A 12,538-nucleotide genomic window follows, 5' to 3' on the forward strand; every position below is an offset into this window, starting at 1 on the left:
TGAAGTGCTTAACTATAGATTTCCTACTAGTCCAAGCTTCAAAAGGAGTTATACCATCCAAAGCTTTGTGATGACTCCTATTTTGGATGTAGTTATCACAATTCATTGCTTCAACCTAAAAGACTTGATCAAGAGACTTGTTTTGTAGCATGCAAGTGGTCATCTCATTGAGAGTTTTATTTTTCCTTTTAGCAACACCATTTTTTTGTGGTGTGTATGGTATTGAATTTTGAAGGTTGATTCCCTCTTGAGTGCAAAATTCTATTATTCTTAAGTTCACATACTCCCCACTATTATCTGTTCGAAGAACTTTGATGGCTTTTTCTAACTGCTTTTCCACTTGAGCCTTGAAGCTAAGAAATTTTTCAAACATAGTGAGACTTGCCAAATGATGGCACTGGAAATGGGCCTGCCACATCACTATGAACCAATTCAAGAACACATTGTGCTCTCCAAGACTTCCCCTTTTTGTACATATTCCATAAATGTTTTCCAAGTGAGCAACCTAAACAAATACCATCTGAAAACTAGACTTGAGGTAGACCATTAACCATTTCCTTGCTGCTAAGCTGCTAAAGATATCGGTAGTTGAGATGTTCAAATCTCTCATGCCATAGTTTTCTTTTTGCATTTGAATGTAATAACAAGGCTTGTGCATTTGATTTTGGCACAAAGGAGGAGAAAGTGTAAAGCCTTGAATCATGATTGGCTTCACCAATTGCAATCATAGAGTCATCCTTAATGCTTTTCACTACCAATAAATCTAGAAGAAATTTAACTTTATTTCCACCTTCATAGTGAGTCATTTGGTAGACTGAAAGAAGGTTGGAGGTAAGATTAGGAACATATAGAACATCCTTGAATGCTCCATTTTTCATCTCAACTTTACCTTTACCTTCAACTTCCACCTTAGTATCATCTCCTACGAAGATGTCTGGTACCTCTGAATGTGTCATGGAAGAAAAATCTCTCTTTGATGCACTCATATGATGTGTGGCACCTAAATCAATGATCCATTCTCCCTAACTAACAGTGTTTGTGAGTAAAGCATGCCATTTGCCCTTAGAATTTGAAGATGACAATCCTTTCTCCTTATAAGCATTAGGCAGTGGAACATTGTGTTTCTTCATGATGTTCTTCAACTCATCTATCTACTTGTGATAACACTAATGTTCATCATGACCCATCTTCTTACAATAGGCACACTTTTTCTTCTCATGATTAGTGTCCCCCTTTTTGTTTGTATTTGAGGAAGACTTGCCTTGTTGATTTGATGTTGGTGTTGTCTTTTATGTATCCTCTTGTTTTTTATTCTTCCACTTCTTCTTTTTACCCTTTCCTTTGTTTGAACTTTGACCAACTAAATTTTGAGAACCCTCATTATTAGCCACCAATGCCTTAGAATTTGATGACTTGAGAATCCTCATTGTTGTCAACTTAGTTTTTTCATCCTCTAATAGTTGAGCATAATCATCAAAAGTGATTTTCTTATAGGAAACTCCTAAGCTAGTCTTTTTGATGTTGAAAGAAGAGACAAATGTCTAGTCGATAGTTGAATCCTCAACATGTCTTCTCCATGTCTTCAACCTTGATTCTCAATATATCAACTCTGCTAGGAGATATAAACTCTATCTTAGAATAGACATCACCAAAACTTACACAACTTATTCAAGACTTATCCTTTATGCTTCTGACGTTAATTACATATGCCAAATACTTAGAAGTATCTCTCATAACCTCGAGTTGTTATCATGCTCAACTAGCCATTTGTACCAACTTGATCTTTCACTGTTCTTCTATCAAATACCACAGAAGACATCAAACATGCTATTTTGACATCAATGACAAACTTAGTCATGAATGTAGCATATTGTCATCAAATCAATCTTCCAATAGATACCTTCCATCTTCAATTGATCAGCTCTACCTGGTCATCTTTTATACAATGAAGGTTCTTTAGATCAGTAGTTTGGTAGTGTTTGCAACTTCATGCTTTAGTGGTGTTCTTCATGATCATCATCCTTTATTCCTATTTTCTGGAACACTCTTTCCATCTATTTTTGGAGTAGGGTTTTTCCCATGTGGTTTTCTCTATTTCTCCTCTTTTCAAAGATTTGGTTGTGCTTGGGTACCTCATTATGCCTTGTTGCCAAGACCCAATTTGGTTTCAACAATAGTTTCTAGGTTTTTAGCTACTCCCTAAGTTTATCTTAAGAGGGGTGTTAGAGTAATAAGATATTGCCTTATTAATTAAATCATTTTTATTTAATTATTAAGTCACTTATCAACTCTAGTTTACTTAAGTTAAACTTTAGGCATATAATAATAATAAATTATTAATTATTATCATGCAACCTAGGTTTTACCCTATTAGGGTTTTGATCTCCTTTTATAAGGATTAATCTCTTTGTAATTTATTCATTAATTCACTTTTGATAATAGCAATCTTTCTTTTTGCTCATCAAGAATGTCTCATCTATGGATTTGGAAATTCCAACCTTCATAGTTTTTTGCTTCTCTCTTTCTATGAAAAGTTTTTGCATGCAAGTGATTCTTGGGAGCTATGGGGTTGATCTTTCATCAACTTCAATAGGATTGCCACATAATTTCATACATAAATGGTTTCGTTCCACTCACCAAACCATTCACCCAATTGAACAAGATTGGGAAGTGGTCTAAAATAGTCCTTGAGAGATTAACCAAGGAAGAGGGTATGATGTGGGGCTAGTCTCCTTAGACTAGGAGACAGTCCAACTTGACTAAATCAAGTCTTGACCCTTCCTATTGTCGGTCCAAGTAAAGGGATTGCCTTGTAGGTCCACATCTAGGAGGTCATAAGTGTTAATGAACTCCAAGAGATCCTACATACTTTCTGAGAAGTCAATAATCCCCCCAAGCTTTTTCAAGGGGTATAAGGGGGATGTTAAAATCCCCCATGCACGTAAGACTTTTGTTCTTCAAAACTCCCAACTCTCTTCCAATCCTATCCCAAATTTCACCTCTTCTAGCCTTGGTATTCAGGGCATAAATGTTCACCAAATTCTACATCAATATTTCATTACTAAACTCTATCAACATGAAGTTCTTCTCAAAGGACTTCCCTACCTATCAGGACACTAGGGTTCCACATGATTGCAAGACCTCATTAGCTTCCAAATGGAAGAAATCCACACCAGGCCAGAGCTTCTCAGCCACCTTAGTAAAAAAATTTGGTCTATCATCTTAGTTTCTTGAATGAGGATAGAGTCAATCCTTTCCACAATGATACATTGTCTAAGAGCATACTATTTCTGGGTGTTGTTCAACCCCCTCACATTGTAAGAGAGAAATTTCATTTTTTACCTTTCTTGATTGTCTCTAGTATAATTTGTCTTCCATTGGCCACTTCCCTTGTTGCCTATTTGGTCCTAGTTGTTCTGTTGTTGGGACAACCCATAGTAGTAGCCAGCCCCACATCTAATTTCTTGCTCCCCCTAGTTTTCCTCTTAGGGTACTCTCATTCTCCTATAACACTCATTTGAGGGGAGGACGGGTTTGAAAGGGCCAATCTTCCCTCAACCTCCTTAGGAGATACCAATTTTAGCCTTTTTGGGGTAAGCATCCCACATTGACCCAACTTCTCAAGTTCCTCAATATTATAACTCCTGCCACTTCCATATGCGATAGTGGGTTCTTAATATGTGTTACTAATACTATGGTCTACTTCCCAATGACAGAGCTTGGGGACACCAACGGTTTCTTTGTTGAAATTATTTGACCTCCTAAGAGATCATTACCTAAAATTACTACTCATAGAGTGGCCTCCTCTAGGGGACCAATTTCACCCTCCTCCAGCACTTGGTTAGCATTAACTTCTCCCACTATTGGGGATTTCAAAAGCTCACTTATTTCTTTCTTGAATGGTTTTTCCTCCATCTCTATTCCTTTCTTAGCTTCCTCACTCATTAGCTTGTGCGTCTTAATAGTATCTTCCACCTTATATTCCCTCTCGTCCTCCTCTGATTTCTTACCATAGAGCAATCTTCCATATTTTCAACTTTAATTCTCTTAGTAGAGGACAAAGTCTCCCTAACCAAGACAGAGTCCTCAATGATTCCTAGTGAGCCCACCTATTTTTCCTTTGTAGAAATGGAAGAGCAAGCCGACAAAACATGTTTGAAGCATCCACAATTTTGGCAGTGCAGGCTTACATTCTCATATTCTATCGACTAGACCCTTTTCCCTCATTTAGTGGACAACCTTACCATAGTTAGGAGAGTCTGATTAATGGTGAAATTCACACATAATCTAGTAAAAAAAGGTCTAGATTTAAGCAAAGTTACCTGGTCAGCAGCTACAAAATGTCCAAAAGTGTTCCCAATGTATGTCAGGATCTTTTCATCCTAGAACTCCAATGGTATTCCAAGCAAGTAGACCTAAATTGGGACCAGGCTCTAAAGCTCCTAGGTGACATCAAAGCTAGGGTATCATTTCACTAGGGCTAGGCAGTGTTTACCATAATACCAAGTCCTAACGCTACCCTTCACCTTCCATTTCTGAATGACCCATTTCCTCATCATCTCAATCAAAGACTTAAAGGAGATAAACCACCCCACAATACAATGTTTAAGGGAGGTCGTAGCACTATCCACAACACTATCTAGGAAAGTGATTTTCGGCCCTATAACACTATGGGTGACCTTGGGAACCTCAAGTTTGGTGTTTCCCACCTGATCTCCCATGAGGACATTCTTCTAACCTTCTTTTTAAGGGTGGGGGGAGAATCAGTGGACCCAACATCGATACGAGTAGAGTCAACTCCAAAACCGAACAAGGGGGGTTATAGAGATGCTTGCCTGGCTCAACACTAAAGACAACTCGAGGTAATCTTCTTTGTGAAGATCCAGCACCATGTGCAGATTTGGGCACATCGAAGCATCTAGCGTGCCTGGGCCCTCTAGGGCCATTGCAATTCAAATTTCAAAATGTGTGGTGAGTAGGAAAGTCATAGATAGAAATCTTGAATATTGTTTACTATTGTTAATTTCAAAAAAAAAAAACCTTTAAGTTGTGATAGTAATCTGTTCAAAATATAGCATGTGTTGCCTTTTTTTTTTCCTAACTATGCCCAATTTGTATCTTGTTTGGTTAAGTTATCTTTCATGCTCAAAACTAGTAAAAGACTCATTCCCACTTTCCATCATTTCAATGCCTCACATCTCAGATGGAATGACAATTTCCAAATTTATTAAGGCTTCTGCAAATTTGATTAGATTTTGAAAGATTGATTATTTTTTCTCGAGATCTTTTCCTTAAATATAGATTAAAACTTTTAGAATATTAGGTACACTTGAGAACAACAAATTATTGTTGAATCCATCTCCTTAATATGATTATGTTTTAATTCTTCGTTGATGCATAAAATATGTCTTCATTACAATTAAATTAACTTCAAGAGTTCTGTAAATTTCTATATGAATTTCTTACATGTATTATAATTTTTAGTTGTAATAACACTATTTTTTGTATTATATTCATTGCATATATATAACATTTAATTCTAAATTAGGCTTTTCCATTTTCCTCATCCCAACTTTCAGTAAACATTTTAGGGACAAACATAAGCTACACCATTTTAAGGATCAAATTTAAAACCACAAGATGTCAATGGTACTAGTAATGCGTAATCTACATCCACATTTTTCATGCATATCTACATGGCCAATTGCAACTACAAAATTTAGGTTAGATGTCAAATACAAAGTCAACCACATGAGCACCAATAAATTCAGAATCGGGTAGATAGAGGAAGCACGACATGTCCAATTATTTGATGGAAATTATAATTTTGACATTACTGAAGTAAAAAGTTTAAAAAGTTTTAACGATAGATCGAGTTCAATCGCATATTCTCCAAGTGGTGTCATCAAACATGTTCCTAAGTAAGAACCTTCCAAAATATACAACTTCTATTTTATGATTTCAAACATAGGCAGTGTTCTGCTTAGATTTTTTAGGGCTCAAACTACATATTCCTTGCTACTAATGGATGGCCTTAAACACTTAAGAATATGATTCATTTTTCACACGATTTTAGATTGTACAAATAATAATTTTCTACTAAATGCACTCTTCCATGCAATTGTAAATCTTATCATCTGTAGCACCTCTAACTTGTTCTTTTTGACATTTACACAATCTCAGGCGAGACGTAAACAAATATCTAAACTTTTTCTTGTGGTTGCAAAGTATCAAAGTAGAAATTAATAGTAAAAATTAATGATCTCTATGTCATTAACTATTACTAATTCTTCTCATGGATTTGACCTATGATTTCTTATGGGCACTTAAAATTGTAAAACACAACACAAGAATTGACCTATGATTTCTCATGGACACTTGAAAATTGTAAAACACAACACAAGAATCACAGGCAACTATATATTCAATGACTGCTCGATAAAAGACAAGTTATGGAATAATGTTGAAATCTTTAAAACAACAATTACCATGGGGTGATCACAACTTCTAATGTAACAATCCATATATGGGTCAAAAATCATAGAAGTATTATGAATCGACAGCTTTTTACCACTACAAGGAAAAGTTATTTTGCATCAGGCATGGCATAGAGAAGTTATTTGAACACCCAAATTGGAAACACTCTAAGCGAGGAATAGCTGTATCAGCATAAAAGAGGAGATTCGAATCATTTAAATGAGAGAAGCAAAAAAACACAAATATTGAAATAGAAGACAAGGTTGTCTCCGAGGAAAGAAAAATTGGAATTGAAAATAAAGACATGTAAGCCATAGAAGAAGTTTCTCCAGAATCAAATACAACTGGCAAAAGCAAGAAAATACGATGATCATGTAGTTAAGGAAATTATTGTCTGTGAGCCATGAAAAGAAGAGAGATTCAAAGCCATGGGCGGCGCAACAGAGCGGCGTTTCCACAGATTAATTTCAGTCTTTGGCCTTTCAATCACCAGAGGCAATGAAATACTTGGATCGTTCGTTTCATCACCACATTTTCCTGCCAATTTCTGAGAATCTGACCATACATTTCCCAACGCATCGCCCTGCCTGCCGGAAAAAATCCTATTCATTTGCCCGAGCGAAGGAAAAATCTTTACATCCGCCAATGGAGATTCGCAAAACGCCGTCTCCGACACCTTCCTGCCGCAGAAAAAAGATTTCAGCTTGGAGAATTTTGCGCCGCGAGGCGATAAAAGGGGTTTCCTTGGCGATGGCAACCGGAGTCGATCGTGAGACCTCCTTCGTCTTTTCTTCTCCTCCAACGCCTCTTTTTTCTTCTTCACTTGCCCGATACACGACACCTTGGGAGACGTTGGTTCCTGGGGTTCGAACCCGCGACCATTCTCCATTTCCATGGCTTCTTTTGGAATTAAAAGAGTATGGCATCTTCCGTTAGGTCTGCAGGTATATTCTCTGCCTGGAGTGAGTCGAGCCATGCGACACCTACTTATGATGGACGCCATCTTCGGATAATGTTACAGCACGGGATTCGAACTCGTGCCCTCCGACGCCTTTAATTTGTGAAGTTTTTCTTCTTGTCTTTCTCCTCTGGTTTTTCTTCTTGTCTTTCTAATCGATTTTCTTACAGCAGGTACAAATATTTTAAGTTTTTCTTCTTGCCTTTCTCGTCTGTATCGAACTCGAGAATATTTAAAGTTGAAAGTCCTGGTTTGGAATTTGCCGGAAGATCAGTCATTACTCGAAAGGACGGCTTTTAAAGAAGACCTGGTCTAAGTGTAGACCGAACACTACAGAAATTAAGAAAGGATCAGTTTACTTTTGGGTCAATGCAAGTATTCAAATTGTTTTGCCCATAAATGGAGCATTTTTCTGAGTTTTTGAAAATTTAAATTAATTTTAGGCTTTTCAAAAAATTTAATGAACAAGAGACATAGAGTTTGTCTTTTACAAATATATGAATACATTAGGTTTTGTTGACAATTATATTAGTAAATATTTTCTATAAAATAGAATTTTCTTGATTTATTTCAAATGATACACAAATGAATTGTTACATAGATTATTCATATTTTAATTAGAGAAATGCATCTAGGATGATTGCAATCATAATTTGAGAGGAGGTTGTTTAATAAAAAGATATTTTTTATTCTAGTAAGAAAACATTTTAAGTCTAATAGTTTGTTTGTAAAATTTTCAAGATAACTGACAATTTTATAAAATGAATATAATTTAGTTTACTTGTAAAATTTGTGAGGATTTGCATAGAAGACAATAAAAATAGATTAAAAAGATAACATTTACATCTCTAAAAATAAAGAATACATCATATTTAGGTTTTAATTTTAATATCTACGATTTGATTTCAAGTTTATCATAAAATAAAGTAAAACATATTTTATTTTATATAGAATCTAAAATGATTTATATGAAAAATCATGATTCTTTACTTCAAAAAAATTCTTAGAAAAAAATATATTCAATGAAAAATTCAATCCCATCCTGACCCTTACTTTCATTTTCATTTTCAGCAAAAAATGAATAGCAATAGGCCATGGGTCGTAAAGATGGAACCCTTAGTGCATGATACAATTATAATAGTGCTAAAAAATGAGCTAAGAAAATAAATTTAAAGTCATAGCAGTTGTCTTCATGACATGTTTACCAGAAAATTATTTTTTTATTTTTTTCCTTAAAAATGTCAAAATCTAAAACTCATTTTCCATTTTCAAGATTTTGTGAAAACGAATCAATCATAGTGAAGCAAACAATAAAACTAATCCCATCAAAGTCTTCATCAATTTGAATGTATAAAAGTAAAATTATTTACTTGGGGCTTCGAATGAAGCCCCAACTTGGGGCTTCATTCAAAGCCTCTAAGATAGGACGTTCCCACTTTCCATCTGATTTCTTTGTGATGGAAAGTGGGAACCAATATTGCGGCCCTACCCATAAGTAAAAAAATATTTAAAAATTCAACAATCTTGATACATCAATACATTTAATTTATTCAACCACATTGGAAGAAAGCATTATTATTTTCGAATTGAGCGAGCAAAATCTCAAAAAATCTATCATTCAATACAACATATTGTAAACCAATTCCTAAAATGTGTCAACACCAAGTATGCTTGTTGCAAGAATTACAATGTTAGAATTCTTTAGAATAACTGAGAGGGGGGGGTGAATCAATTATTCAAGGTCCAAATGCCCTAATAATACTTTTTCTCTACTTTTAATGAATCCATTCATCCAAACTTAAATCAACCATATTTGCAAGTTACAGTAAATCAACATGCAGAGATAAAACATGAAAGATCAACACATGACACAATGATTTACGTGGAAACCCAATTTGAGAAAAACCACCAGTAACATGCTACTTGATTTTCACTCTTCTAAAGTGATGCCTGGTTAAAAGCCTGCCCTATTAAAGGCTTACAACACACTGTTAAATGTGACCTTGTTAGAGGATTTCACCAAACTGTTAGGAATGGGCCTGGGTAAAGGACTTTTGAACATTCACTTGGAATGTCACCCTATTAAAGGATTTACCTCATGGCTATTAAACCAACCTAAGTTCATAGGATTTAAACTATCTATTACAATTGCTAGAGAGTAACAATAATGGCTTTTTGATCTGATATAACTTACAACATACTTTGCAGATTTCAGATCACACTTCAATTCTATCCTTTTGCTTGGCTTTAATCACTTTAGCTCTAACTGCTTATCTTCTTCTCAAGCTTTGTCTCCTTGAGTCTTCCTACTCATCATACCAATGCATCCATATCTGGGTCTTCTTATTGAAATAGAGTAACTATACTCTCTTTCCTCCTTAGCACCTCCTTCGGCACTTTATGCTTTCGTGCTTGACTGCCTCTCTCTCTCTCTTTTTCTTCATGAAATTATGTCTCCTTAAATAGAAATCTGATTTGCCTTTTCCACTCAATTATCCCTCTCCAATTTTAGAGTTTCAAATGGATTAGGTAGGATACAATGTATCTAACCCATATCTTGTTCTTATTAAAAACTTAGTCAGTTGTATCTTTTAAAAACGTTCTACATGGTGTTCTGTGCCACCAGCTCATCAATCTTATCTTTCATTTAATTTACAAACTTCTAGATAACAACCTTGTCGGCTTAGATTTGGCAAATCTTCGATTTTCAAAATGATGTAGCAACTCAACATCATTGATTTACTGGTGCTCGGAACCTATGTGTTACTCGGCACTATTGGTTTTCTAATGCTCGGCATCTATTTCCTGGATAGCTCGGCACTTGAAGTTCACTTAACACTTGATAAATTCTATATCACTCAGCATCTGAAGTTTACTTGGCACTTGATAAATTCTGTATCACTTGGCATCTGGAGTTTACTCGGCACTTATATCACTTGGCATCTAAAGTTTACTCGGCACTTGTATCACTCGACATTTGAAGTTTACTTAGCACTTGCTCGAATTTAACTAGGAATCTGTTCAACACCTACTAGCTTGCTCGGCTCCCTCTCTCTAATGAACTTTAATTAGGCTTTGCAGATGTCTTAGCTAAAAACCTTTCATCTCTGATATGTTTCAGTGTGCTCATTCTCTGTGTCTTATAGTATGTCATCAACACACTTTTTCATCAATGGCTTAGCTGATCCTTGTACTTCATTACAACATCATAAATTCAACCTTTCTCTTGGTGTACTAGTTACATCTTATTGATTGCCTCCTTCTTGTCAATCAACTAACTGATAGTATTTGGATCACTAAAGCAATTGTCATTCCTACAAGTAGCAAGTTTGACATCAATGATGAAACAATGATTGAGAACATTCTTTACCAGTTCCATATGATCATTCTAACAACTTTCCTCATGATCTTTTCAATCATTTCCAACAATCTCCCTCTTTGGCATTGATGGCAAAACCAAACTGATCAATTGTTCAACTTAGTTACAATCTCTCTCTTTCATATATATCTCCCTCTTGCTTTGTATTGATCAAGTTTCTGCATATTTCTCCCTCTTTGACATAAATGCCAAAGATGTAGCATCTTTATCATGCAAAATATAAGCTTTGGCTTCTTGTTATTTTTCTCCCTCTGTCACCATGCTTGTGACTGATTTGGAGTTTCTGCTCCTACTGTCATCCTCTGCATCATTCTTCTAATAATGATTTATTGCTGGTGATGCAAGGCAGCTTTCTTGTTGCTTTAGACTGCTTGAGTTAGGGGTATTACCCTCAACTTGCCTCTAATATATTTATAAGCATCCTTTGGCAATGGTTTGGTGAAGATATCTGTAGTTTGTTCCTTTGTGTGAATGTATTCCAACTTTACTTGTTTGTCTTCTACCAGTTCTCTGACATGATGATACTTGATTGCGATGTGCTTGATTTTTGCATGCATTACTGGATTTTTGGATATGCTTATAGCACTTGTGTTATCATAATACAATATCACAGGTTTTGTTACCTCTTCTTTCATTCCTTCCAATAGATGTGTGAGCCACACAATGTTTGTGCAATTGACTGTTGTTGCCACATATTTTGATTCTACAGTGGACTGAGATGTGCATGTTTGTTTCTTGCTAGTCCAGGTAACTAGCCTTTTGCCTAGTAATAATGCACCTCCACTTGTGCTTTTTCTATCATCAATGTTGCCTCCCCAATCTGCATCTGTATATGCATTGAGCTCAAATTTTCCATTCTTCTTATAGTATAGACCAAAGTTATCAGTTCCTTTAAGATATTTCATTATTCTTTTTACTACTATGAGATGATTTTCTTTGGGATTAGCAGAGAATCTAGCCACTATTCCAACTACTAATGCTATGTCTAGTCTACTATGTACAACATATTGTACTTTTCCAATCATGGATATATACATTGTTTGATTGACTTCAGCTGATTCATCATTTTTGGACAACTTATTCCCTATTGCCATTGGTGTGCTGACTAGTTTGAACTCCTCCAATCCAAACGTTTTAAGAATCTCTTTGATGTACTTTATTTGTGTCACAAATATACCATGTTTTAGTTTATGTACTTGCAATCCAACAAAAAATTTGATTTCTCCAAACATAGACATTTCAAATTCATGTTTCATTTTGTCAACAAAGCCTTTGCAAAGCACTTTGTTTCCACCAAACACTATGTCATCCACAAAGATTTCAGATACAATAATATCCTTACCTTCTTCTGCTTTGATGTTCATGTTGTTGTTATCATCAGTTCTTTCAAATCCTATTTGCACTAGATACTTGTGAAGTCTTTCATACCATGCTCTAGGTGCTTGTTTCAAACCATAGAGTGCTTTATGTAGCTTACAAACCATATCCCTGTTGTTCTCATTAACAAATCCTTCCGGTTGTTCAATGTAGACTTCTTCTTCTAGTATACCATTTTAAAAAGCAGACTTTACATCCATCTGATAGACTTTAAAATCTTTATATGCAAGTAAAGTTCTTACTCCTTCCATTCTGGCAATAGGGGCAAATGTTTCCCCATAGTCTAGTCCTTCTTCTTGAGCATAACCCTCGCATACTAGTCTAGCTTTGTTTCTGGTAATCTCACC

At 35.4% G+C, this 12,538-nt stretch overlaps 1 protein-coding gene across 1 annotated transcript; it reads right to left on the bottom strand.

Moving 5' to 3' along the window:
• Positions 1-6,740: 6,740 nt before the first annotated feature.
• On the bottom strand, positions 6,741-7,690 carry LOC149553181 (uncharacterized protein At1g76070-like). The gene has a single exon (XM_089789852.1). It carries the CDS (start codon positions 7,478-7,480, stop codon positions 6,848-6,850), a length of 633 nt encoding a protein of 210 aa, XP_089645978.1. The 5' UTR covers positions 7,481-7,690; the 3' UTR covers positions 6,741-6,847.
• Positions 7,691-12,538: the final 4,848 nt, after the last annotated feature.

The sequence above is a fragment of the Cupressus sempervirens genome, chromosome 6 (genome assembly GCF_028749045.1).
Source record: "Cupressus sempervirens isolate cs-2001-9-10 chromosome 6, ASM2874904v1, whole genome shotgun sequence".
NCBI classification, from domain to species: Eukaryota; Viridiplantae; Streptophyta; class Pinopsida; order Cupressales; family Cupressaceae; genus Cupressus; species Cupressus sempervirens.